The sequence below is a fragment of the Podarcis bocagei genome (assembly GCF_964188305.1).
Source record: "Podarcis bocagei genome assembly, chromosome: 3".
NCBI lineage: Eukaryota > Metazoa > Chordata > Lepidosauria > Squamata > Lacertidae > Podarcis > Podarcis bocagei.
In genome coordinates this window covers 35,849,145-35,872,702 of record NC_138127.1, presented here as the reverse complement: position 1 = coordinate 35,872,702, position 23,558 = coordinate 35,849,145, and the positions used below count along the sequence as shown (strand labels likewise).

Below are 23,558 nucleotides of genomic sequence, written 5' to 3'. Positions count from 1 at the left end.
TACCATCAAATTATTCATTAATTTTATAGAAGTATAACCAAAGGAAAAAAGGCACAGTCATAAGGATACAATTATATTAATATGTGACTATTATAACCCACTTTATACATTCCATAGGTTTTGAGTCATTAAACATGGCTTGTCAGCATCCAATCTGCAGTTTGATCTTATCAACTATGAGAGCAATTAGATAACATTTTATAGTATTTTCCTTTTATTTTATTTATTAAAATGTTTGGCTATTGCAGTTTCATAAATAATATAAAAGTGGTTTACAACAATTATGGTACAATAAAAACCATACAAAAATGAAAATATTTGTTACAGTTTATATATGCCATATTTCGTACACTATATTAAAATATTCAAATACGAAAGTTTTATAAATATTCTGAGTACATTATGTATTTTTCACAAAGCAAGCCTCATAAACTAATTTTTCTTAGCATTCATCCAATGTCACATTTGTTTGGCGACACTTTTTGTTATGCTCAACGACAAACTGCCACATCTTTCCCTACAAAAGTCAGACTGCAAAACTCCCAATGCAGAGAGAGCATGTGCATCTGACTAGGTAGAAAGATTCATAAATTACATCTCAAGACTACACAAAGGAGGAGCAGCCAAATGTGGAAATTGTTAGGATATTTCCGTACCGCCTTAAAAGGGAGCAGGCTTTGTGAGCCACAGAGTCTGCGTATTTCCTGTTCACAGGAAGTTTATGTTTTGTCTTTGCTTTCGTTTCTCTCTCTGTGCCTGAGACACCGAAGCAGGCAGTCATGTTTTCTTTGTTCTGACCAACGCTGAATAAAATTGTAAATAATGCTCTCCTGCGTGCATCTTTCACTGTGCATTATCTGCTGATAGAGCGTGCAAGAGCTCTGGAATGTGGGAAGCTATTTATGGGGCTCATGTCGCTAATTGAATGATACTGCGTGTCTACGGGAGATCGATGGATCGTCCGGAATCGACTTGGGGCCTTGATGGATGATGTCTCCCTGGCAGTATCCCAACTAGTGGATTCAATTGATTTTGCTATTAAATATCACCCAAATGCACTCTTATACAGTGGTACCTCGGGTTACATACACTTCAGGTTACAGACTCCGCTAACCCTGAAATAGTGCTTCAGGTTAAGAACTTTGCTTCAGGATGAGAACAGAAATCATGCTCCGGCGGCGCGGCAGCAGCAGGAGGCCCCATTAGCTAAAGTTGTGCTTCAGGTTAAGAACAGTTTCAGGTTAAGCACAGACCTCCAGAACAAATTAAGTACTTAACCTGAGGTACCACTGTAAATGTTTGCATTAGTTGGAAGCAAGATGGCACTGTTTCATCCATTCTAATCTGCACAATTTAAGCATTTTTCTCATTTCTCATCCTAGTTATTTTTGCTTTTGTTGGTGTACATTGGGACATGTGATGGTGCCTTGTGCCCAGAAGATGCACTGGGCCAGATAGCATCCAACATCTTGTGGCTGACACTCTCCCATATGTGGGGTGCACAACTTATTGTAGCCCAAAACATATCTTGGGGGTAGGCACCTTTATGTTTTTCTACATATTTTGGCTATTTTTGGTATGCATAGATGCACTTGGTGACTTGCACCTGGAGGAAGCTCTCGGCTGGGTAGGGAATCTCATACAAAAAGGGAATCTCCTACAAAACACTCTTCCAGATGTGGGGCTGTATGTGGTGGCCCAAAGCATATTTTGGGATGGTCAGGTCTTTATTATTTATTGTTTTTAGATGTCATCACATGTTTATGAGTGTTGCACAACCATGATACTTTTGAATGAATAAAATTGTTGGCGTCGAAGGGGAGAGTCCTCCGGTCATGCTAATATGGAGGTTCAGGCGAAAAGAAACTGTAGAGTTCAGGAACATATTGACTTTCCTTTGTGTAGTGAATCTTCAAGCAAATAAGGATCTGAGAATGAGTAACCAACTTCAGCAACATAACAATAAGGGAGAGAGAACACAGGAAGTGCTTTGTTTGATCGTCGGGATCTACCCAACTTTCTAGCTTTCAACTTGCAACAGCAGTGCCAGACAGATTCTCCCAGGCATGTATAAGCAAGACATGAAATTAATGTTCTTCCTTAATTTCTGTCAGCATCTGGTAAACTGATACATTTAGGGAACAATACTTACAAGAATTACAGCTGGAAAGCAAAAGAAGATTAATGTTCCAAAAAATGTCAGTGGATAATCAGGTTTGTTCTCAATAAAGACATGGAAAAGGCCAGCAGTGGACTACTGCCAAAGTTTTTCAGCATAATGTCCTGCCAAGTAATGTAATGCACAAGTTTTACTTGTGTAAAACCTGAATTTGTAAACATCATTCTACTTAGTGAAAAAAATTCTCTATGGAGCAAGGAGCTTTCTAAATCTTTGGGTTGTTTTTTTTACAACTTTTAAGCCTCTATAGTGATGTTTTTAAAAAAAGGTTTAGAAAGCTTTCAGAAAAAAACATGAAAGAAAAACAATTAAAACATAGACAGCTTAAGTAGTCATAAAGATGTAACATAAAAGGAAATAATGTGTGAGATTATTGGTAGCTATGGTTTGATTTGCATTTCTTCACTGCCTCAGGGTTACAAGCTTGGGTCCATTAGACATTATGCTGGGTGATGTACAAAAGTAACTATGATCTCAAGTAATAAAGGTTTATAAAGAGAGTCAGGGTGTAAAAGACAATGAAATAGCATTGTAAGAAATATCAGAAGCCCATCTGGTTCTTTACCCAGTGGAATCTGATGAGCCTTAAGATGAAGCAAGTACACACACACGTTGAACAATATCATGACGACATGGCCACACAGCGAACATGTTTTTTTAAAAGGTAAACTTTTACGCAACATGGTATATGAAGGAAAACCCCTTGAGGCATGCTGATACTTGTAATGCAAAACTGAAACAAAAAGCAAGCTGCCTGAGAGGTGACACAGGAAGAGTCACCTATGGCAAGCCCAGTGGGCCAATACATTACACAACCCAAGAATTAAGCACAACAACATATTTCCAGAATAAGGCATCTAAAATCTGATGAGAAGCCATGCGGTTTATTAGTTACATTACTGAGTGACAAAAATGAAGACTTTGAGGAATGCAAAATAGATAGACCGAACCACATTTTTGTAGCATCTTTTTGGGTTATCAAAATGAAATCTGGTACACCTGCTCAATTCAATATTACAAGTTAAAATATAGGTTTCACACCCCACACCAATTTTCAAAGGGGAAAGAAAAATGCAAAATATATTGTAAAGTGATAACCTGCCTTAAAGATTTAGATAGTGTGATCAGACATGTACAGTGGTGCCTCGCAAGATGAAATTAATCCGTTCCGCGAGTCTCTTCGTCTTGCGGTTTTTTCGTCTTGCGAAGCACGGCTATTAGCAGCTTAGCGGCTATTAGCGGCTATTAACGGCTTAGCAGCTTAGCGGCTATTAACGGCTTAGCGGCTTTAAGAAAAAGGAAAAAAACTCGCAAGAACTCGCAAGACGTTTCGTCTTGCGAAGCAAGCCCATAGGGAAATTCGTCTTGCGGAACAACTCAAAAAATGGAAAACTCTTTCATCTTGCGCGTTTTTCATCTTGCGAGGAATTCGTCTTGCGAGGTACTCGTCTTGCGAGGTACCACTGTAAATGGAATATAAATTAATCAAATGATTAAGAATATACCTTTGTTTTCCTTATTATGCTTTAGAATCACTTGTTTAATGACAGGAAAATTCAAAATGTTATGCAGTAATGTGATTTTATGAATGTATGCTAAAAGAAGCCAATAAAGATGAACTGAAAGAGAGAGAGAGAGAGAGAGAGAGAGAGAGAGAGAGTAATCAGATTTCCTATGTTTCTTCTTAAAGTTGAAAAGTAGCGACAGGTAGCTAAACTGGATCTGGGTTGTGGCACTGGGGAAGGGAGGCTTTTCCCTTTTCCTAATTTAAATTCTTCTCCCTGGTAAATATCCTATTTGCCCTAGAAGCACAAACATACTATCAATCACTTGAAGTCAGAGCAGAGCCGGGGAGGGGTCTAACCAGTTTTTTTGCCCCAGGTTATACCTCCAGAGGGGTGACATTGAGGCTCCCAGCCTCCCTCCCTCTCTCTTTATACACACAAATGTGCATGGGGGGTTGCCAAACTGGGACTTTGACCCAAGTGAAAGAAAGCCTAGTTTTGCCCTGTGTCACAGTAATGTCAGGTGACGCAGAGCTCCAAATGCCTGACCAAAGCATCACACAGGACTCTGGCACCATGCGTTGATGTCCCGCTGATCACCAGCACTTCAGAAGTAAAGCGTTAAGCACCTATGAAGTCCTATCACCTGATTATCAGGAATTCAGACTGAGTTCATAAAATCTGAATAGTTATAAATAATAAACTAGGGTCAATTCAGCTTGATTTGAAAAGACAAACAGTTGTTTTTGCAAGTTCAATGTCAGAAGAGATAAGTGTGAGACAAGAAAGAAGGATTTAACATTAAGAAATCCTACAGGAACACAAGCACTTATGAATCAGATGTAATTTTTTAATTTAAAAAATCAGATTGTTATGCATCAGCTTGGGGACCTTAACAAACATTTTTTAAAATTCCAACACTTTTTTCTTTTTACTTCAACAGACAAAAAGAATTATGAAAATTAAGAATGGAGTGATACTGTACATTGAATGCTCTGAGGCAGACAACTTAATTTTTCAAATCTTAGATCATTTACAACAAATGTTGTAATTTGTCCTTGTGTAAACATGAGCTGCTATATATGATGCATGGTCACTTCAGGCAGAAATTTGCCCCAGGCTGATCAAACAGTGCAGTGCATGTTTTTTAACATAATGATTCACATAGGTCTTTCCATACTCCAGCTCCAGCTCCTGACTTCAGATTTCTAGTTCTGATCATGCTAATGGTCCAGGGGTAGGCAACCTAAGGCCCGGGGCAGGATGCGGCCCAATCGCCTTCTCAATCCGGCCCACAGACGGTCTGGGAATCAGCATGTTTTTACATGAGTAGAATGTGTCCTTTTATTTAAAATGCATCCAGTGTAGTAACTGAAATGACTGAAAACATGGTTAGGTTAAACACGCCTTTCAAAGTACGGTAGTTCCCCCACCCATCAGATTACAGTTCATGCACGTGAAGCAGCTGAGAGCTCTGCTTCTTGCTCTCATGCAACGTGCATACATTTGGGGAAAATCTGACAGAAGGCCACACACAAAGTACTGGAAAGACATGCTGCTTTCCATCACTGCAGTTTCTAGCAGTCAGATTCCCCAGCTGACTCCTCTGCCTGCACACAAACATATTAATTCTCATTCAAACAGCAACTATAACACCACTGTCTGAAATTAAGTAATTTGTTTACTCAGTTACAAATAATTCTTTTGCATGAAATCAGAACTCACTGCATTGGTATTCCAACTTCTGCTGCATCTTACAGTCTTTCTTGACATCAAGAGACAGCAGGTAACTGTGCCCCTGAAGGACCAGGTGCACAGCCTGGGAGCCATTTTGGACTCACAGTTGTCCATGAAGGTGCAGGTCAATTCCATGTCCAGGGCAACTGTCTACCGGCTCCATCTGGTATGCCAGCTGAGATCCTACCTGCCCGTGCACTGTCTTGTCAGAGTGGTGCATGCTCTGTTTATCTCCTGCTTGTACTACTGCAATGCACTCTACGTGGGGCTACCTTTGAGGGTGACTCAGAAACTACAACTAAGCCAGAATGCCACAGCTAGACTGGTGACTGGGAGAAGTCACAGGAACCATATAACACTGGCCCTAAAGGATCTACACTGGCTCCCAGTACATTTTCAAGCACAATTCAAAGTGTTGGTGCTGACCTTTAAAGCCCTAAACAGCCTCAGCCCAGTATACCTGAAGGAGTGTCTTCGCCCCATTGTTCAGCCCAGACACAGAGATCCAGTTTTGAGGGCCTTCTGGTGGCTCCCTCACTGTGAGAAGTAAAGTTACAGGGAAGCAGGCAGAGGGCCTTCTCAGCAGTGGTGCCCTCCCTGTGGAACACCCTCCCATCAGATGTCAAGGACATAAACTACACAACTTTTAGAAGACATCTGAAGGCAGCCCTGTATCAGGAAGTTTTTTAAGTTTGATGTTTTATTATGTTTTTATGTGTACTGGAAGCTGCCCAGAGTGGCTGGGAAAACCCAGCCAGATGGGTGGAGAAAAAGAAGAAGAAGAAGAAGAAGAAGAAGAAGAAGAAGAGCCCTAGCCCTGATCTTCTGACACCAATGCTTTACCAAGGAAAGCAAACACTTTACCTACAAAAGCAAACTTTCTATAGCTAAATTATGTGCTTTGACGAAGTACTTAATTTTGCCTGGGTTGATTCTCCGACCCTTCAGCTTCATTGGAGGATCGCAGGTTCTAGTATTATGAGAAAGGGAGAAAGGTTTGCTCAGAAGCCTTTGGTAAGGGACTTTGTCACCTCCGCACTGAAGCATGTCTCACCACAACCTTAGATTCTTTTAGATGCCAGGTAAAAACTCACCTTTTTTCAGTTGGACTTTTAAAGTCTGGTGCATTAACTTGTTTTTATGATATTAAACCAGAACAGCATGTAAAGGGAGAAGAGCGGTATCATTCCATCTGACAAGCAGAACTCCTTACACTGACAGAATGATCAAATTAGGGTGACAAAGAATTCCTCCACTATGCTTAGCCATGTTCTACAATTTATCCAGAACTAACTGTCCTGTAATTTTCCTCATGTCCCCTATATCCTTTTTTAAAAATTGGAATTACATTGCGCACTCTCCAGCCCTCAGATATAGAAACCATTCTTAGGGACATGTTCTTTATTTTTGTTAGCAGTTTCACACTTGAGTTCTATTTTGGTAGATACTATCTGATAATTTGTTACTTTTTGTTCATGTTTAGCTTGTCAGTAAGGCCTAGAATGGATCTCCACAATCCATTTTTTGGTTTGAACTGTTTCCACATGGTATGGCTTCATGGCTCTTAAGTAGGCAGTCGAACCTTTCCAAGGTAGTAGAGGCAGATGCATGAAAACGAAAAAACAAAAGTAGAAATAGATGCAAAAGGAAATAGACCAAATACTTTAGAAAGCAAAACAATTTGGTTCATTTGCATCTTTCAGGAAAAGAAAAACTTTTCACCCTAATTTGGTGGAATACACATATTGTATACCCACTTCTCTTTTCTTCTCTCTCATTGAGATACTGCATTTTCCAAGCATTAAATTACCAATGTTTTTTATCTGAAATTAGCATATGTCGCCCCCAGATAGTGCAATGAACTCTGTTATGAATAATGACTTTTTAAACTCTAGAAAGGCTATGTTGTGTATGGTAGGTCCAAGGTATGTTCATATATTCAAATATGGTGACCACTTAATACACAAGCAGTGGTCTGGTGAGAAACCATTGGCATGACATGGTTCGCATAGGCTTGCCAGGTGAAAACATGTATACTGTTCAAGTTGTCATAATATGTTGGCATGTGTGAACTGGTGCCAGACAAAGATAGTCACAGTTTTAAAGGAGAGAGCTAGTGGCCACATACCAGGGGTATTGTAGCAGGAATGTCCTGTAGCAGCAGGGAGTTGGACTAGATGACTTCAGGTACCCTTCCAACTCTATAGGTTGCATTCAGCACTGGTTTGGATTACACAGCCAGCTTCTGATTGTGCAACATGCCTACAACCTCCTCTCTTTTCTCCTGCAGCCGCTCATGCACCCTCAGAATCAGCACCAGCAGATTAGGGAACCTTTCAAAACAATTTTTAGGGAGGTGTGGTACAGGTCAGGAAGAGGGAAGTTAAGGAATTCCCATTATATGCCTCGAACTCTGTTCATGCTGCTTTGGATACAACCCTTTAAAACAGATATATGCAAACTTTGCCCTCCAGATGTTTTGGGACTACAACTCCCATCATCCCTAGCTAACATGACCAGTGGTCAGGGATGATGGGAGTTGTAATCCCAAAACATCTTGAGGGCCGAGTTTGCCTATGCCTGCTATAAAATCCTCTTCCTTCTCCCATATTTCAAGCAGTGAGGATGCTGCAGTGCCAATATATATTTATTTTCAGTGAGGTATATAAACTTCATGCTTTGAATACAAAATAATTATTTACATACATGGTTTTCTCTTAATTTATAAATAATTATTTAAACTCCTTCTGCTAAACATCATTAGCTATACTGTATTTTCCTTAAATGAAAACAAGGAAATGATTTGGAGGTTTAAATTGTGCTTTTCTAAAACTGAGCACACGTGGGCTTGCCTGGGAGAGATGTTGAATGATTTATGCAAAGTGTATGTGTGCTCCTGTAGTTTCAGTCGGGCCTTTTGAGGAGGAACTAAACAGCTGACTTCACAGGAACAGACTTGTCAGGTGGCAAGTGGCTTGGCAACACCATTGTTTTTTCTACATTGGCAAGGTTTCTAAAACTGAATCTTTTCCCTTCAGTGACATACATTCACTGTAAAACACACACACACACACACACACACACACACACACACACACACACCATATGCACCATCATCCTAGTGCACTATATAGTCTGAGTTTATGAGAAGGATGAGATGAACTAGAATACTCATCATTTAGGTACTGAGTAGAACTCAACATCTGGGTACCATGGCGTCTTTATAGACAGATGTTTTAGAAGGCTTAGAAGTGTTATCCCCCTATTATTTTAATGGAGCACTCATACATCACAAGAAAGATTTGGGCATGGCTTCTTCTGGTGGGGGGTGGGTGAGAAACTGTCTCCCAGGATGAGTTAAAATCACCAAACTCCTTCCTTTTTTTAAAAAAAAACCTCTAAGCCACAAGAACAGAAAAACATGGCAGTGAACTACAGCAAGCTGAAAGTTGCTGGATCTGGCAGTTGGATTGTGCCTCTGAAATTTCACCAACTTGAGAAATCCCTTCTGAAGTCCATTCTAATAGGATCATGAGAAAAAGGAGCAGTAAGTAGCATCCTCACCTCGGTACTGTGATCTCTAAGAAAGCTCTTGTGCAGCAGTCTAAGAGAATGATCACATTTATTGGTACTCACATAGAAATCAGATTATCATCATCATCTTCTCTCACAAATGCAGAATTTAATTGCTCTGAAATACAAGAATGGAAATGATCTCCCCACAATAGTGGCTAACCCAGTGTTTCCCAAACTTGTGCAGCAGTCTAAGAGAATGATCACATTTATTGGTACTCACATAGAAATCAGATTATCATCATCATCTTCTCTCACAAATGCAGAATTTAATTGCTCTGAAATACAAGAATGGAAATGATCTCCCCACAATAGTGGCTAACCCAGTGTTTCCCAAACTTTGGTCTCCATCTGTCATTGGACTACAACTCCCATTGGACTACAACTCACCACTGATTCTGCTAGCTAGGGTTGATGGGAGTCGTAGTCCAACAACAGCTGGATATCTAAGTTTGAGAAACACTGGGCTAACCTATGGCCCTCTGGATGCTGTTAGAGTCCAACTCCAAGCAGCCCCAGGCAGCATGACCAATGGGCCAGGGATAATGGGGGCTGTAGTCTAGCAACTTCTGAAGGCCCACAGATGAGCCTCCCCTATACTGTCGCGTAACTCTTTTAGTGAAATCAGTGAAACTCAAAAGGGATTGATTTTTTTTGTACTTTTAGGTGTTTGTGTGTCACTTGAAACATGTATGTTTGGAGGAAGGTAAGGGTGCTTCATTCCATCATGAATCCTCCTGACTGGTGCCTCTGATCTCAATGAAAGAATTTAGCAAAGAGCTGTAATAAAGGAATGTCATGGCTTACCAAATGAATATAACTTAACAACAACAACAACAATTTATTACTTATACCCTGCCCATCTGGCTGGCTTTCCTCAGCCACTCTGGGCGGCTTCCAACAAGAGATTAAAAATACATTAAAAACTTCCCTAAACAGGGCTGCCTTCAGATGTCTTCTAAAAGTCAGGTAGTTGTTTATTTCTTTGACATCTGATGTGCCAATATCAACAGGTTTTCCACAATGAATAGTCAATATATCTTTCTATCAGATAATCACTTGATTTCTTGTGCCTTATTACAATTTGCATGCACACACACACATACACATACACTACATAAGATTTTACACTACGTGATTGCATTTGCTTGTCAACCAGTTGAAACATGCAGCATGACAATGATACTATTGCAAGGTGTGAGATGAAGTATTGCTAAATGTGAAAAGTAAACAATATATTAGGAACCATAGCGTGCAGGCAACAACTTTGCCACACAGAGAGTATAAGCAATATACATATGACATATTTTAAACTTTCTCTTGCAATACTGTTCTCATTGTTTTAGTATACAATGTGATAAAGCCCTAGTTGCATGGGAGAGAAGGTCATAAGCTAATCAATTCCAAGAATTGATTTCACCAGAAAACCAAGAAACTCCAATACAAAATCAGATGTGCCCCAAAATACATACATTAAGTGCCATTTTAAAAACAAATAATAATATACCATGCACCCCAAAATCTGCACAATACCTAATTGTACAGCTTGTATAAATTATTAAGCAAATTATTCTGAAAGTACTGGGGAATAGCAAAGAATCACAAACACTTAAGCTTATTATCTGGCCATTGCAAATCCTGCTTGACTCCCCTTTGGCTTGTGAGGCAGTGTACAGTTTAAAGCAGATTTCATGCATCCCATTTGTGCATGTTTTGAGTTCACATAATGTTGTCCTTATCAAAGTGGTTGCCTACACGTACCTGATACACAGATTTTTAAAATCCAACATAAAATTGCATGTTACTCAATGATGGATGTACATTGTGCAGCTGCTTGTTTTCTAACATGTTGGTGGCATTTTGCTGGGTGCCATCTATTACCACACACACCCTACTCCTGTTGGTGAGGTGCTCTTCAGTGGGCTCCACTGGGTACACTCATAATACACACATACCTCTTATATATTATATTGTATTACACACACACACACATATCAAAGCACTGTTTTGTTCAAGTGTTTTATCAAAGAAATTTCAAAAATAATTTAAAATGGCCACATGCATAGGTAAACAAATACCTGCACACATGTCCACAATGAACCTCAAGTTTCTGGAACTCAGAGTGGATAGGGATGTACTGATTGAGGGGAGAGGACAACAATACATAATACAAATATATCCCACCACTCACAGCCCACTAGCGTGGATGGGAAAGACTGAGGTGTCGTTCAAGTGAAAAGCACTAGAAAAATCGGATCTGTGGGCCCACATATGTATTAACACTGATATGTATCCAGTCTGATATTTTAACAAGCCGTATGCCTTCAAGACTATCTTTACTGATTTAAGAGGAAGTCTGCTGAATCAAATCATGGTCCAACTAGTCCAATATTTTGTTTTTTGACAGCAGCCAGCCAACTGTGGAAAGTTCAGGAGCAGGAAGGTTATCCATTTGATTTACTGCAGGCATCAAGCACTCAAAGGCTTGCTATCTCTGTACCCTGAAATTCCATTTATTTGATAACCTATACTCCAAACCTAATTGTTTTCAAAACCATCTAAGATTATGACCATCACAACATTTTGTAGTGAATTCCATACATTAATTACATGTCCAGTGCCCATACAATGCCCAGATCTTCTCAGAATAGCAATCCATGGGATATAAACCCCACAACTCCAGTGACCCATTCCAAGAAAAAGCACCTTGCTTAATCCATTTGAGCCCAGTATCCCATACATCTCTCACACAGGCTGCCAGCTCCCACATAACACCTTTGTTAAAGGTAAAGGTAAAGGTAAAGGTACCCCTGCCCGTTACGGGCCAGTCTTGACAGACTCTGAGGTTTGTGCGCCCATCTCACTCTATAGGCCGTGGGCCAGCGCTGTCCGGAGACACTTCCGGGTCACGTGGCCAGCGTGACAAAGCTGCATCTGGCGAGCCAGCGCAGCACACGGAACGCCGTTTACCTTCCCGCTGGTAAGCGGTACCTATTTATCTACTTGCACCCAGGGGTGCTTTCGAACTGCTAGGTTGGCAGGCGCTGGGACCGAGCAGCGGGAGCGCCCCCCGCCGCGGGGATTCGAACCGCCGACCTTTCGATCGGCAAGCCCTAGGCGCTGAGGCTTTTACCCACAGCGCCACCCACGTCCCTAACACCTTTGTTACATGCAACCAATATAGGTTAATGAAAAAAACTAAAATCATCCACTATACCAAAATAGTGAATGTAGTGTTAATGTATCCATAGACCTTAAGGAATATTTCTTCTAAGAATAATTTATTTTGTATTTGTAGCACTACTTATTTAACAAGCAAGAATTATAACAGGAATAGAATTTTATCATGAAATATCAAGGGCAATTATCTTCTAGTCATAAGTGTTGCAGAACCATTCATTGCAACACATATTTGCTATATTTTATCTATATAATCCTTATGTTCTGAAAGATTTCTTTTTATTTTTTATGGGTAGAGTAGTCCTCCAACATTTCATGAAAGGGTACATTCCACATTTTATTAATTCATAGTAATTACTATTTTACGGCAATAATAAGGACTTGTCCTAGCTTGCCATTGACATTCTTTTAAAATGTGTTTTGTGTAAGATGCTGTTGAATGATACCTTAGAAGACCTAACTTCAGCTTAGTCCTATATTTTGTTACATGACAACAGTGAAATAGTAAATAAATTCAAGGACAATTATGTTTGATCAAAAATATTGCTGTTAACTAAAAAGATACCCAAGAACAATACCCCCCGTTTTCCCCATGCACTGTTTCCAGGGTTCTCCCAACCACACCCAAGAAAATTGGAGAAGTGCAAGGGGTGGGGTGGGGAGAGAAGCCCCATTGTGCAAGTGGAAGTCCTTGAGCAAGACTTCTGCTGACAGGACTAATTAGTTGAATCCCACCCTGCATATACAAATAATCTAGATTTCCTGAACCAGTGGCAGCTGTTATAAATTCATAAAAACACCATGTTTATTAATGATACCCTACTCTCTTGTATCTTGTCAAAATACAGTATTCAAATTAACTCCAGGACTGAGCTCTAGTAGCTCATATTTCAGCATAAAAAAGGTAAAGGACGCCTGACAGTTAAGTCCAGTCACAGACGACTCTGGGGTTGCAGCGCTCATCTCGGTTTACAGGCCGAGGGAGCCAGCATTTGTCCGCAGAAAGTTTTTCCGGGTCATGTGGCCAGCATGACGAAACCGCTTCTGGCGAAACCAAAGCAGCGCACGGAAACGCCATTTACCTTCCTGCCGGAGCGGTACCTATTTATCTACTTGCACTTTTCGGCATGCTTTCGAACTGCTAGGTTGGCAGGATCAGGGACCGAGCAACGGGAGCTCACCCTGTCATGGGGATTTGAACCGCCGACCTTCTGATCGGCAAGCCCAAGAGGCTCAGTGGTTTAGACCAAAGCACCACATCTCTATCCTCAAAAACACAATAAAATTATAGTAAAGTTGCAAACCAATCTCAAAAAATATGTATCAGAGGGGTGTGTGTGTGTGTGTGTGTGTGTGTGTGTATTGCACAGATGCTCAAGGAGTTTTTATTAGTGCCCGAGAGGACTAAAAAGAGAGCACTCACTTTATAGAAAATGTTGCTGCTGCTGCGGTTGAATTTCAAACAACAGTGGTACCTTGGGTTAAGTACTTAATTCGTTCTGGAGGTCCATTTTTAACCTGAAATTGTTCTTAACCTGAAGCTAATGGGGCCTCCTGCTGCCGGAGCACAATTTCTGTTCTCATCCTAAAGCAAAGTTCTTAACCTGAAGCACTATTTCTGGGTTAGTGGAGTCTGTAACTTGAAGCGCATGTAATCTGAAGCGTATGTAACCTGAGGTACCACTGTATTGGATTATGCTTAGGAGCATTTCCCTGCCCCCTTAGGTCCTCTTTTGGAGATGGAAGGGGGGCAATCTTTGATTCTGGTAAAACAATTCTGCATGTGTTTGGTAGAAATCAGCACAAAGGTGCCAGAATGATTTCATGCACATTGGGAAGCTGTGCTTTATCTGAAATGCCACACTGATAGCACTGTTACATGTACTGTACTGTAAATTCAAATAAATAAATAAATCCAGAACATAATAATTAGCATGGCAACTCTAATCCCTTTTACACCAGGGAGTTTGGATTTAATGGCCATGTCCCAGCTGAGCAACCAGCTCCCAAACATTGAGGCAAGAGGCCCGCAGGTGGTATTTCCACCAGTAGAACCCAGTGGAAAGAAACAAAGCAGGGAGGAGATGGGGCTGAGCTGGTCTGAGATCTGTTGGATCTTGAGCTGGTCTCCCTGTTTTGGGGCGATGGCATTGGCCCAATATGGACTCAACTGCTGGTAGCCTGAGCCCGGGTAAGGATCAACCTAGATCACTACCTATCTTCTACCATTGTCACTATGGGCTGCAGATGTGGCAGTAGCCTCACTGCTCTGCAAAGCCCCATGGGCGGGGTAGGAATGTTATGTTACAAATGTTCTGTTTTCATAAAACTTGCCAAAAAAAATAAGAGGACACGCCAACCCTCAGTAAGCTTCAATTATTCAGTCATCAAAATATTACATCTTGCATATGCCCTGAGACACTGTTCCCACACTTCTAGTACTGAAAGTATAGCACAGCACCATGAAAATGAGCAAAAGAAATATTAGTACAGATAAATCATGAGTTAATTTGGTGTCTCGCGCTGATCTTGTAGCATTTCTTCATGTCTAGGTCAATTATGTTTCTTTATTCATTTACATCTTTTTACTACACCTTTTGTCTCCATGCCAAACCAGCATGTTTGCCTTTTCTTTCTATGGTCAAATGCTTGTCTTGTTACAAGAGTTTTTCAGTGCCCAGATGAAGCCTTGGTGGCACAAGCTTAAAGGGGGGGGGGGAGGGCAGGAAGATACTAGGGATGCAACTCTGTTCCATTAAACGTAATGAGATTTATGTTAACTGATGTTAAAAAAACCCAAACAGCATTGCACCCTAAAAATACCAAATGAAATCATTGAAGAATCAGCCAGGTGGTCATCATGCATTGAGGAAAAGGACATTAGAATTGGAAACGTTTTATGTTAATTTTTTACTGTAATATTCATGCATTGTTAGGTTTTTATTCCCTTACAGCAGGCTTCCTCAAACTCGGTCCTCCAGATGTTTTGAGACTACAATTCCCATCATCCCTGACCACTGGTTCTGCTAGCTAGGGATCATGGGTGTTGTAGGCCAAAAACATCTGGAGGGCAGAGTTTGAGGAAGCCTGTCTTACAGCTTTGCAGCTTCTGTAAGGGGCTACATAAAGTCAAAAGATGTATTATGCATTTTAGAAGCCCTACAAACTTAAACAGAGGCAGACATAATAGTTGGGCTGCAACTTTGCTCCTTTAAAATTGTACAGATAAAATGTTGGACCATCCTCATATTTAGCACCATAATTAGAAGCTGGGAACAAATAGCTTCAATAAGCATCTTAAATCTAATTTACCAGATCATTACAGTGATTTGAAAAATAAAAAGTAGCATGAGTTAGAACCTTTGCTGTTTAATAAGTGGCATACTACACACACACACACACACACACACACACACACACACACACACACTCCCCAGCCCCTCTCATTCAACACAGACTGTTGCATAATAGCAAAGCAGCTTGCATCTGAATAGATAAGCAAAGGATTGTGCTGCAGCTTGAGCCACAAACAAGAAAGCTTCCAATTTAGAACTCTCCTCATCCATAAGTTCAATTGGTGGACTTAGGTAAGCTACTACTGTATCTTTTAGCCAAAATCCCCACTCAGTTTGCAATTATGGGTACAATATTGGTTTACTCAGTACTGAGCTCCCTAATACACTTTGAAGACTTGGAACTAGCCATATAAATGCTCAGGTGTTCTTATTTCATTTTCAATGTTATTTGACGGTCTATTCCAAAGAGTAAAGCTCTTACTAACCTGTGTGTGAGCTGTCATAACAAATGCTTACTTCATGGTTTATGGAATGAGCTTCTTTGAGTACAAAGTTTCTTTTTAAAAACAAGGAGGGAAGACTAACCATACAACACACACACACACACACACACTTTCTTCAAATATTTGCTGATATTTCTATTTACATTCCGAAGTTCCTGTTCATTTGAATAAATTTATTATTCATATTATAAATGAGAATGCAACAAACTCAGTTGACATTACATTCAAGAACCAATATTTACACTTTAGGTTGACTTTTCTCATTGAAATCTACATACAGTATACTGATTAGGCCAGAGCTGAAATTGGGGAGTGGCTTTTTAAAGAAACATTTTGCAAGTCTTTTGGAATCTCAGGGAATGCATGAATAGTGCCAAAAGTGTTTGCCCATTCAAAATGAGAGCAAGTAAGAGCAATGAACATTGTTCTTACACTGAAGCCGACTTTACATTATACTGGCTACCTGATCACCTAGCCCAGCAGTGGCGAACCTATGGCACACGTGCTAGAGGGAGCACTCAGAGCCCTCTCTGTGAGCACATGTGCCATCACCCCTTCCAACTCCCCAGAATCCTATGATTCGATGGCTAGCCCGCCGGGCTGCACTTCTAAAGCCTGCTTGTGGGGGAGGGAGCAAAATGCCGCCAGACTTACTGGCAATTCTGCACCGAGGCGCTTTAAGACAGCAGAATGGAACATTCACGTTTCAGCTGCAGCCCGCAGGCAGCAAACAGTCTACTTGCGCATGTGCGGCTCTACTCGATGCACGCACTGCCCTTCCAACTTTGTCATGGGCCGCTTCCCTTCCAGGCTGTGACACGCTGAACTGCTGCACGTCTCTGGGCTTCACTTCAGCATTTTCCTTTTCACCTGCTTGGTCAGGCCAGGAAGCAAACTTTCAAGCTGAACTCTCTCCCATCGCCATGGGTGCAAGATCCTCCCTGCTGGGGACACACAGCAGAGGACAAAGGAGACTGTTTTTTTCATGGGGTTGTGGTGAGTTGGAAGGGAACCCGAGGGTCATCTAAGTAAAACCCCATGCAATACAGGGAACTCAACTACAGCATCCATGGCATATGACCATTCTGCTTCTGCTTCGAAGAGCTTCTTGAAGGGAAATTATCAAAACAGCCATGTCTGGGAGTAATTCCCTTTTTCATGATTTCCTAAACAAGGATAATGCAAACTTTTACCTTTCAATAAAAAGTCGTTTGTATCATTGAAAGCTCTGTTATTCTGTTTTTCTTTTAAGACAAAATATGTTAATGTATGAGTTGATTTTTCTAAACTAAAACCTCAGTATTCAGGTTAAATTTCTGTGTTTGCGATAAATAAGTGGGTTTTGAGTTGCAGTTTGGGAACTCGGTCTCTAAAAGGTTCGCCATCACTGACCTAGGCAATAAGAAGAAACCTGCTTATGCAGTAACAAAAACTTTTGTGCAGAATACATGAGGCATTATTCAAAAATCTAATTGTCACCAAGTCACAAAATATTCAGTCATAAAAATACTAAATATAAAAATCAGGGCCAGCCCACCCCTGAGGCAAGGTGAGGTGACAGGAGCGGCAGACCCATCCTCCAAGGAAAGCATCACGCGTAGATCTTTATTCTCCCCTTGTTTCTGATGTAGAGCTTCACTCACTTCCTTCCTCCCTTATGGGGTGTGTGGTGCCATTTTGTGGTTTGTCTCAGGTGCCAAAATGTCTTGGCCAGCCCTGATATAAATGCACTGGACAAACATTGTACCATTACAGTTTACATGAAGCTTCCATCTCAGCCTCAGACAGACAGAAGCTTGCAGAGTCTGAGAATGTCCTGCTTTCACTGACCCCTTCTCAAGCCAACCCAAGAACCCTGACAATGTATGGCTTTAAAGGTTAAAAGTTAAAACCAACCCACAGAATTTGTTGAATCTAAACTGACAGACCAGCAAAAAAATATGCTCTGTGAGATCCACTCCACTAAAAGGCAGTTTACAGAATTCTAGAACAGCTGCAATGCAGGTAACCCCTGATTTGCGCAGGGGTTGCATTCCAGATCATTGCATATACAGTAATGGCAGAGCATGCATAAGCCCGTTCTGCCCCAGCCCACTCCACTCCATTGCAACCTCCATTCTGCTCCCTTTTCTGGCCACTTTTGGGACACTGCAATGATCATGGTTGTGTGTCAACTGCATGCATGTAACTGGGTCGTTGTCTTATTTTCCAGAGGGATAGCCATGTTAATGAGTTGCCACAAAAAAGGAGAATTTTGTGGCACTACAAAAGCCTGACATATTTATTTACAGCATAAAATTTCATGGACTAGTCTCTCTCCACTTGGACTCTATAGTGTATGAAAGTTAATACCATGATAAATGTGTTACTCTTCACAGTGCCACAAGATGCTCCTATGTCCTGTGCATAGTTACTTCAAAATTTCAGTGGATTTAAATCAGAATGAACACAAAGTGATGGTTCAGTGATGGAGACAGCAAGAATTCTTTTTAATCTGGAAGGTAAATAAAAACTTAACAGAATTTTGATTGTAATTTGAATTTTTACTCAGGAATTTTACCTCGGGCATAAAATGTTTTATGTTTGTTAAGAAAATATATGATGTACACATAAAATATGTTAATAAAAACTTAACTGTTTCTATGAAAATGATTACTAAGCAATACATATTAATAAGAATATAAATTTACAAGTTTGCACGGATTTTGACTAATAGGTCAGGTATAAGGAACACAGTTGTAATGGACTATTATCCTTCAGTTATTTTTCACAGACAAAAATGACCCTTTGGGACAAACTTTGTTTTATGTGTGAAATTCCTTGATTCTTAGCCCTTCATGCTTGTTTGCACAATTTATCTAAATTCTTTACATTTAGTACATGCTTAACACAAGATAAGATGACACACAAAAGGAGCTTTACTATGTAAAAAAATAAATCACCCAAAATAAAGCAGGGTAGACAATAAGGATTGCTTTTTTATGAGAGTGTTGTCTGTATCACCAGATTATTTGTTATAAAGGGTCATGCATTGAACGCCCTCAGAGAAAATCTTCCACACACAGATATTCAATTTTCATCTTGCTGGTAAAACCAATGGAACTATATAAATAAACTAAAATAACAATGTAGTCAAATCTGAACTCAGTGTTAAGTTTTCCTGAGTTCACAGATACTTAGGCTGCAACCAACCCCCCTGTGAACTGGATTGCAGCCTTAATAACCAAATGTACATAGGGGACTGCAGCCTTAGCTACCAATATCTTTTTTATTCAGTGTTTCCTGAACATTTAAAATGTTTACTTGTTTTAAAATTTATTTTATTTGTCACATTAACTTGAAAAAGTGATAAACATTTATCATAAACAAAAGTTCTATTCACCCAGGATGCTAGCTAGCATAGCACATGAGATCATGTATGTACCTGTTACTGTATAAATTAAAAAGTAACAATGATGCTACAATCTCAGTTGGCAAGCAATGGCACTATTGTTCAGTACCAACAATAAAGAAGTACTTCATGCAATGCATAATTAACCTATTTGGGTTAATCTCTGCAAAATGCAGAGTTGGCCACGGTTTTACACAGTTCCAAAAAAGTCATGGGAGGACAGTCAATTATTTTCTATTTGCCATTGCTGCTAAACAAAAACCTCATATTCATATTTCTATTTAGAAGGAATATATCCCTAAGTGCCAGATTCTGGATACGATCAACAAGAGGGAGCCACCTCCATCATGCCATGCTTTTAAGATTCTCAGGGACATCTGGATGACCCTGTTTGTCTAATATAAGGGTGTAGAACCTGTGACTTTCCAGATGCTGCTGTATTCCTATAATCTCCAACCATTGGCAATGCTGGCTGGGGCTGTAGAGAAGTCCATCAATATTTGGGGGTCAGAAGTTCCCCCCCTCCTGTTCTAATCCACCAATGCAATTTCTTACATTGAGCAAGCAAAGGACAACCAAGAAATGGATACGTTTAAATGGTTTTAAGCTCATTCCATCTTTTGTTAAAGGCACCAAGATAAAAATACAAACCCTTGCAACTAGTAAAAGCAAATTCAGATGTCATACTTTCCCTTCCCACGAATAACCAGCTAAAATTCAAGTAATGTAGCATTCCTACAATGAAGAAGTGGAAAGGAAATCAAGGGGAAGCCTCCATAAATGCGAACAGGTTTGATCTTAAAAAACCAAAAACACCTTTCTCCAGGTGACTAATACGAACTGTCCAGGTCTGTTTTAGTGCCCCCTGCAGCAGCTTTACATTTAAGCATCCGAACAGATTTTACTATATGTATTACAGTATTTTAATATTTTTTTTTGGAAGCCGCCCAGAGTGGCTGGGGAAGCCCAGCCAGATGGGCGGGGTATAAATAATAAATTATTATTATAATTACTATATTTCTAATGCCGAAAAATGGGGGTGGGGTGGAGCGCGCGGGAGAGATAAAGTTTGGCAGCCTACAAAACAACTTCCTTTTCATCAAAAGCACTGAGGGATAACAATCTTTAAAGCAGAGACCATGGCAGCCTGGGTTAAAAGCCAGGGCGGAGTGGGGGAGACAGCGCGCGAAGAAAGGGCTGCAGGAGGGAGACGTTGTGCAGGGCGAATCAAGGCGAAGCCAAGGTTCCAACTCCCAACTGTTGCGAACGCCAGAGGCAACGACAGCTGGGTCCGCATTGCGTGTCAAAACCCCTCCCCCAGAAAGAAAGACACAGGACACGATGTTTAAGTTTAATGGGCATGAAATGGCCACAACTTTATTGATTAGAGAATTGAAGGTATTGGCCCTAGGCATTGGCTCCTATCCGCTACCCGGCATGATGTCCGGGAAGGGTTAACACTAACCGTGGGAGGCCCCCGTTGGAGTACGCCAACTAGGATCCCACGGGTGTCACCGCTTGGGGCGTGCCGGGGGCCCTTACCTAGGTAGGTTTCGGACAAGACAACGCCCCTCGGAGTCCTGTACCGGACTACCCCATTTCCTGGGGGAAGGTGATGGCGTTCCTTCCCCCCCCATCCATTTGCATAACAATTGAACCCCAGCCAATGCCTAACCGCCAATACAGGGAAAGTTGTGACGGTTTGCTACGAGGTAGGCGAAAAAACCAACTGGCGGAAGATCACCAACTTGGAAAAATTCCTACCAGGCCCCTTGCGGCGACCAACCGAAGTCCATAGCAAGGTCATGACTACCTACGGCTACCTAAACGTCTAAGGGTGGGTGGGATGGGAAAACCTCTCAGCTGGTCGGGAGTGAAGAGGGCGGACCCTGGCCGTGCCCGGCTTAAATTACCTTAAGCCACGCCTCCCCCCGGCCCGCCGATAGGCGGGCGGGGTCGCGAGCACGCCCAGGGATTCCCCCAACTCTCGCGGGGGCCAAGGTTAGCCCCCGCGCTTGGGGAGGAGGGGCTAGACCGCAACCCCATCTCCTCCCCATAGTCGGAAATGGCTTTATCAACAACCCCAGAAAAGAGCGCTGTGCCTTTAAGGAGATTGGCGGGGGGGGGGCGCCCTCACGCTGCTCGTCGGTTTCGCTTCTCTTTGGCCGGGGGGGGGGGCAGCGACGGGAGCAGACGGGGCATCTAGCCCTACCACACACCTGTCCAATGGGAGCGCACTGCCACTCTGGGGGCACCTGCCTGGCGGAGGGGAGAGGTTTTGGGGTTGGACTAGACGACCCTTGGGGGTCCCTTCCTACTCTACAATTATACGTGACGTCTATTATTGTTGTTGTTATTCCGCCCCGTACAGAGTTGCCCCAGCCACTCTATACCACTTCCACAAAACACACACAACCCCCTCAAACATAAAGAGGGGCGCAGTCAGAGGAGCCCCTGAGCCACGCGGGACCCGGAAAACACTGGTGCCCATATAGCGCAGCTCGTTCCCCCGAGTCCCCTCAGAATGTTCCGGCGGGGCGGGGCGGGGAGAGAGAAACCAACGGCCGCGAGGTGACCGTTGAGGGGAGGCAGGTGGCTGTGGGCGCGCCCTGACAGGGAGAGGGGCGGCGTTACCTTTTGGTGGGGGTCGTGGGCTCCCAGGTGGTGAAGTAGGACAAGTGGGAGAGCGAGGGAGACGGGGGCTCGCTCGCCCCTCCTTGGCTCCCCTCCTCCGGCAGCGCCGCCGGGCGGTCCTTGCGCTTCTTCTTGAGGCGCCAGTTCCCGAAAGCCGAGCGCTTCTTGCGCTCTCCGGAGGCGTCGTGGCTGTGGAGATGCTCCCGCCGCCCCTGACTCAGGGACGGGGAAGGGCAGGGCGACGGGAACGACGCGTCTCTGCCGCTGTCCGGCTCCGAGTCCTCGGACTCGCTCTTGTGGAAGAGCCTGCCGAGCTTCTTGAAGCCCCCTTTCTCCATGCTGGGCGCCGCTCGCGTCCTCGACGGGATCCGGTCCCGGGCAGGCGGAGGCACTTGTGAGGCGGCGGCGGCAGCAGCAACAACCGCCTTTGGCTCCAGAGGCTGGCCAGGTAAATGAGAAGGTGCTCCGCCTGTGCGCGCGCCCTGGTAGCGCCGAGCCATGCAGTTGAGGTTGGCGAGAAAGGCGAGGCGCCTCCTAAAGGCAGCACCAGCCATGGCAGCGGCAGCTCAGCCAAGACAAGACAAGCCCCGCCCACGACCGGCCCCGCCTCCTCGGCGCGGCTGAGCGTTCGAAAACGGCCGGGCTCCCCGGAGATTCCATGCGCTGCGCTGCACTGTACTTACTTAATTTGCCCCGTGCTGCTGCTGCTCCTACTGCTGCCGCCTCCTCCTCCTCTTCATGGAGGAGTTTCCTCGCATTCCTTCGTTTCAAAGCCCGACGATCGTTATCTCGCTCCGCAAAGGAAGAAGCGTATTAGCCGGGGCTCTATTGCGCAGGAAGGGAGAGGCTGACTTTATCCGCGCCGAGGGTGCAAATTATAAGCCATTATCATTTGTTTTTCCTGATGAGGCCGAGATTACCCACAGACCCGGATTCCTTGTGCAAGGGTTGTAAGCAGAGCTCGGAACGCACCTGGAGAACACCAGCTACTGTTTCCTACAGACTCTGGAGATTCCCTTATAATTGTCTTCTCGACTGCAAGTTCTTTTTTTGTTAGGATTTCCCCAAAATCTTACTTAAAAGCTCAGTGTTATTTTGGATCACAATAAGAGAAGAGGGCAGATTGCTCGACTCAGAAATTACCCACCTCTTGTATCATTAAGTTTGCAATTCTATACCCACTTTCCCTGGGTATATAAGCCCCATTGAAGTTAATATAAGTAAAATTCTTATAACAAACTCAGTGATATTTCCGAGTAATTAGACTGCCTACTGACACACATACAGACAGTATGGTCCGATTCTGACGTTTGAATATATTCAAATTATTAGAGTTAAGGAATAGGAAAAGATATTGTTCAAGCTAGCCTTCAGAAGTAACCATTTGCTTACTTCTGCAGGCTAGCTTGAACAATAACTGTTCTTCAGTTATTGCCTGCTGACGGTGGACATATCAGATGACAGCAGAGTTTTGCAGGATGTGCCTTACAGATACTTAGGCAATTAGTAAGTCCAGTGTCATGCTAGAATTATCATCAACCAAGACATTAAATAAAGATT

General features: G+C 42.4%; 1 protein-coding gene across 1 annotated transcript in view; it reads right to left on the bottom strand.

Annotated features, from left to right (window-relative positions):
* CRYBG1 (crystallin beta-gamma domain containing 1) overlaps positions 1–23,288 on the bottom strand; it is a 92,067-nt gene extending 68,779 nt beyond the window's left edge. The window contains exon 1 of the mRNA XM_081186539.1: positions 21,999–23,288. Coding sequence (XP_081042665.1) covers positions 21,999–22,552 — 554 coding nt within the window. The 5' untranslated portion in view covers positions 22,553–23,288. The remainder of the gene's footprint in view (positions 1–21,998) is intronic.
* Between the last annotated feature and the right edge of the window lie 270 nt (positions 23,289–23,558).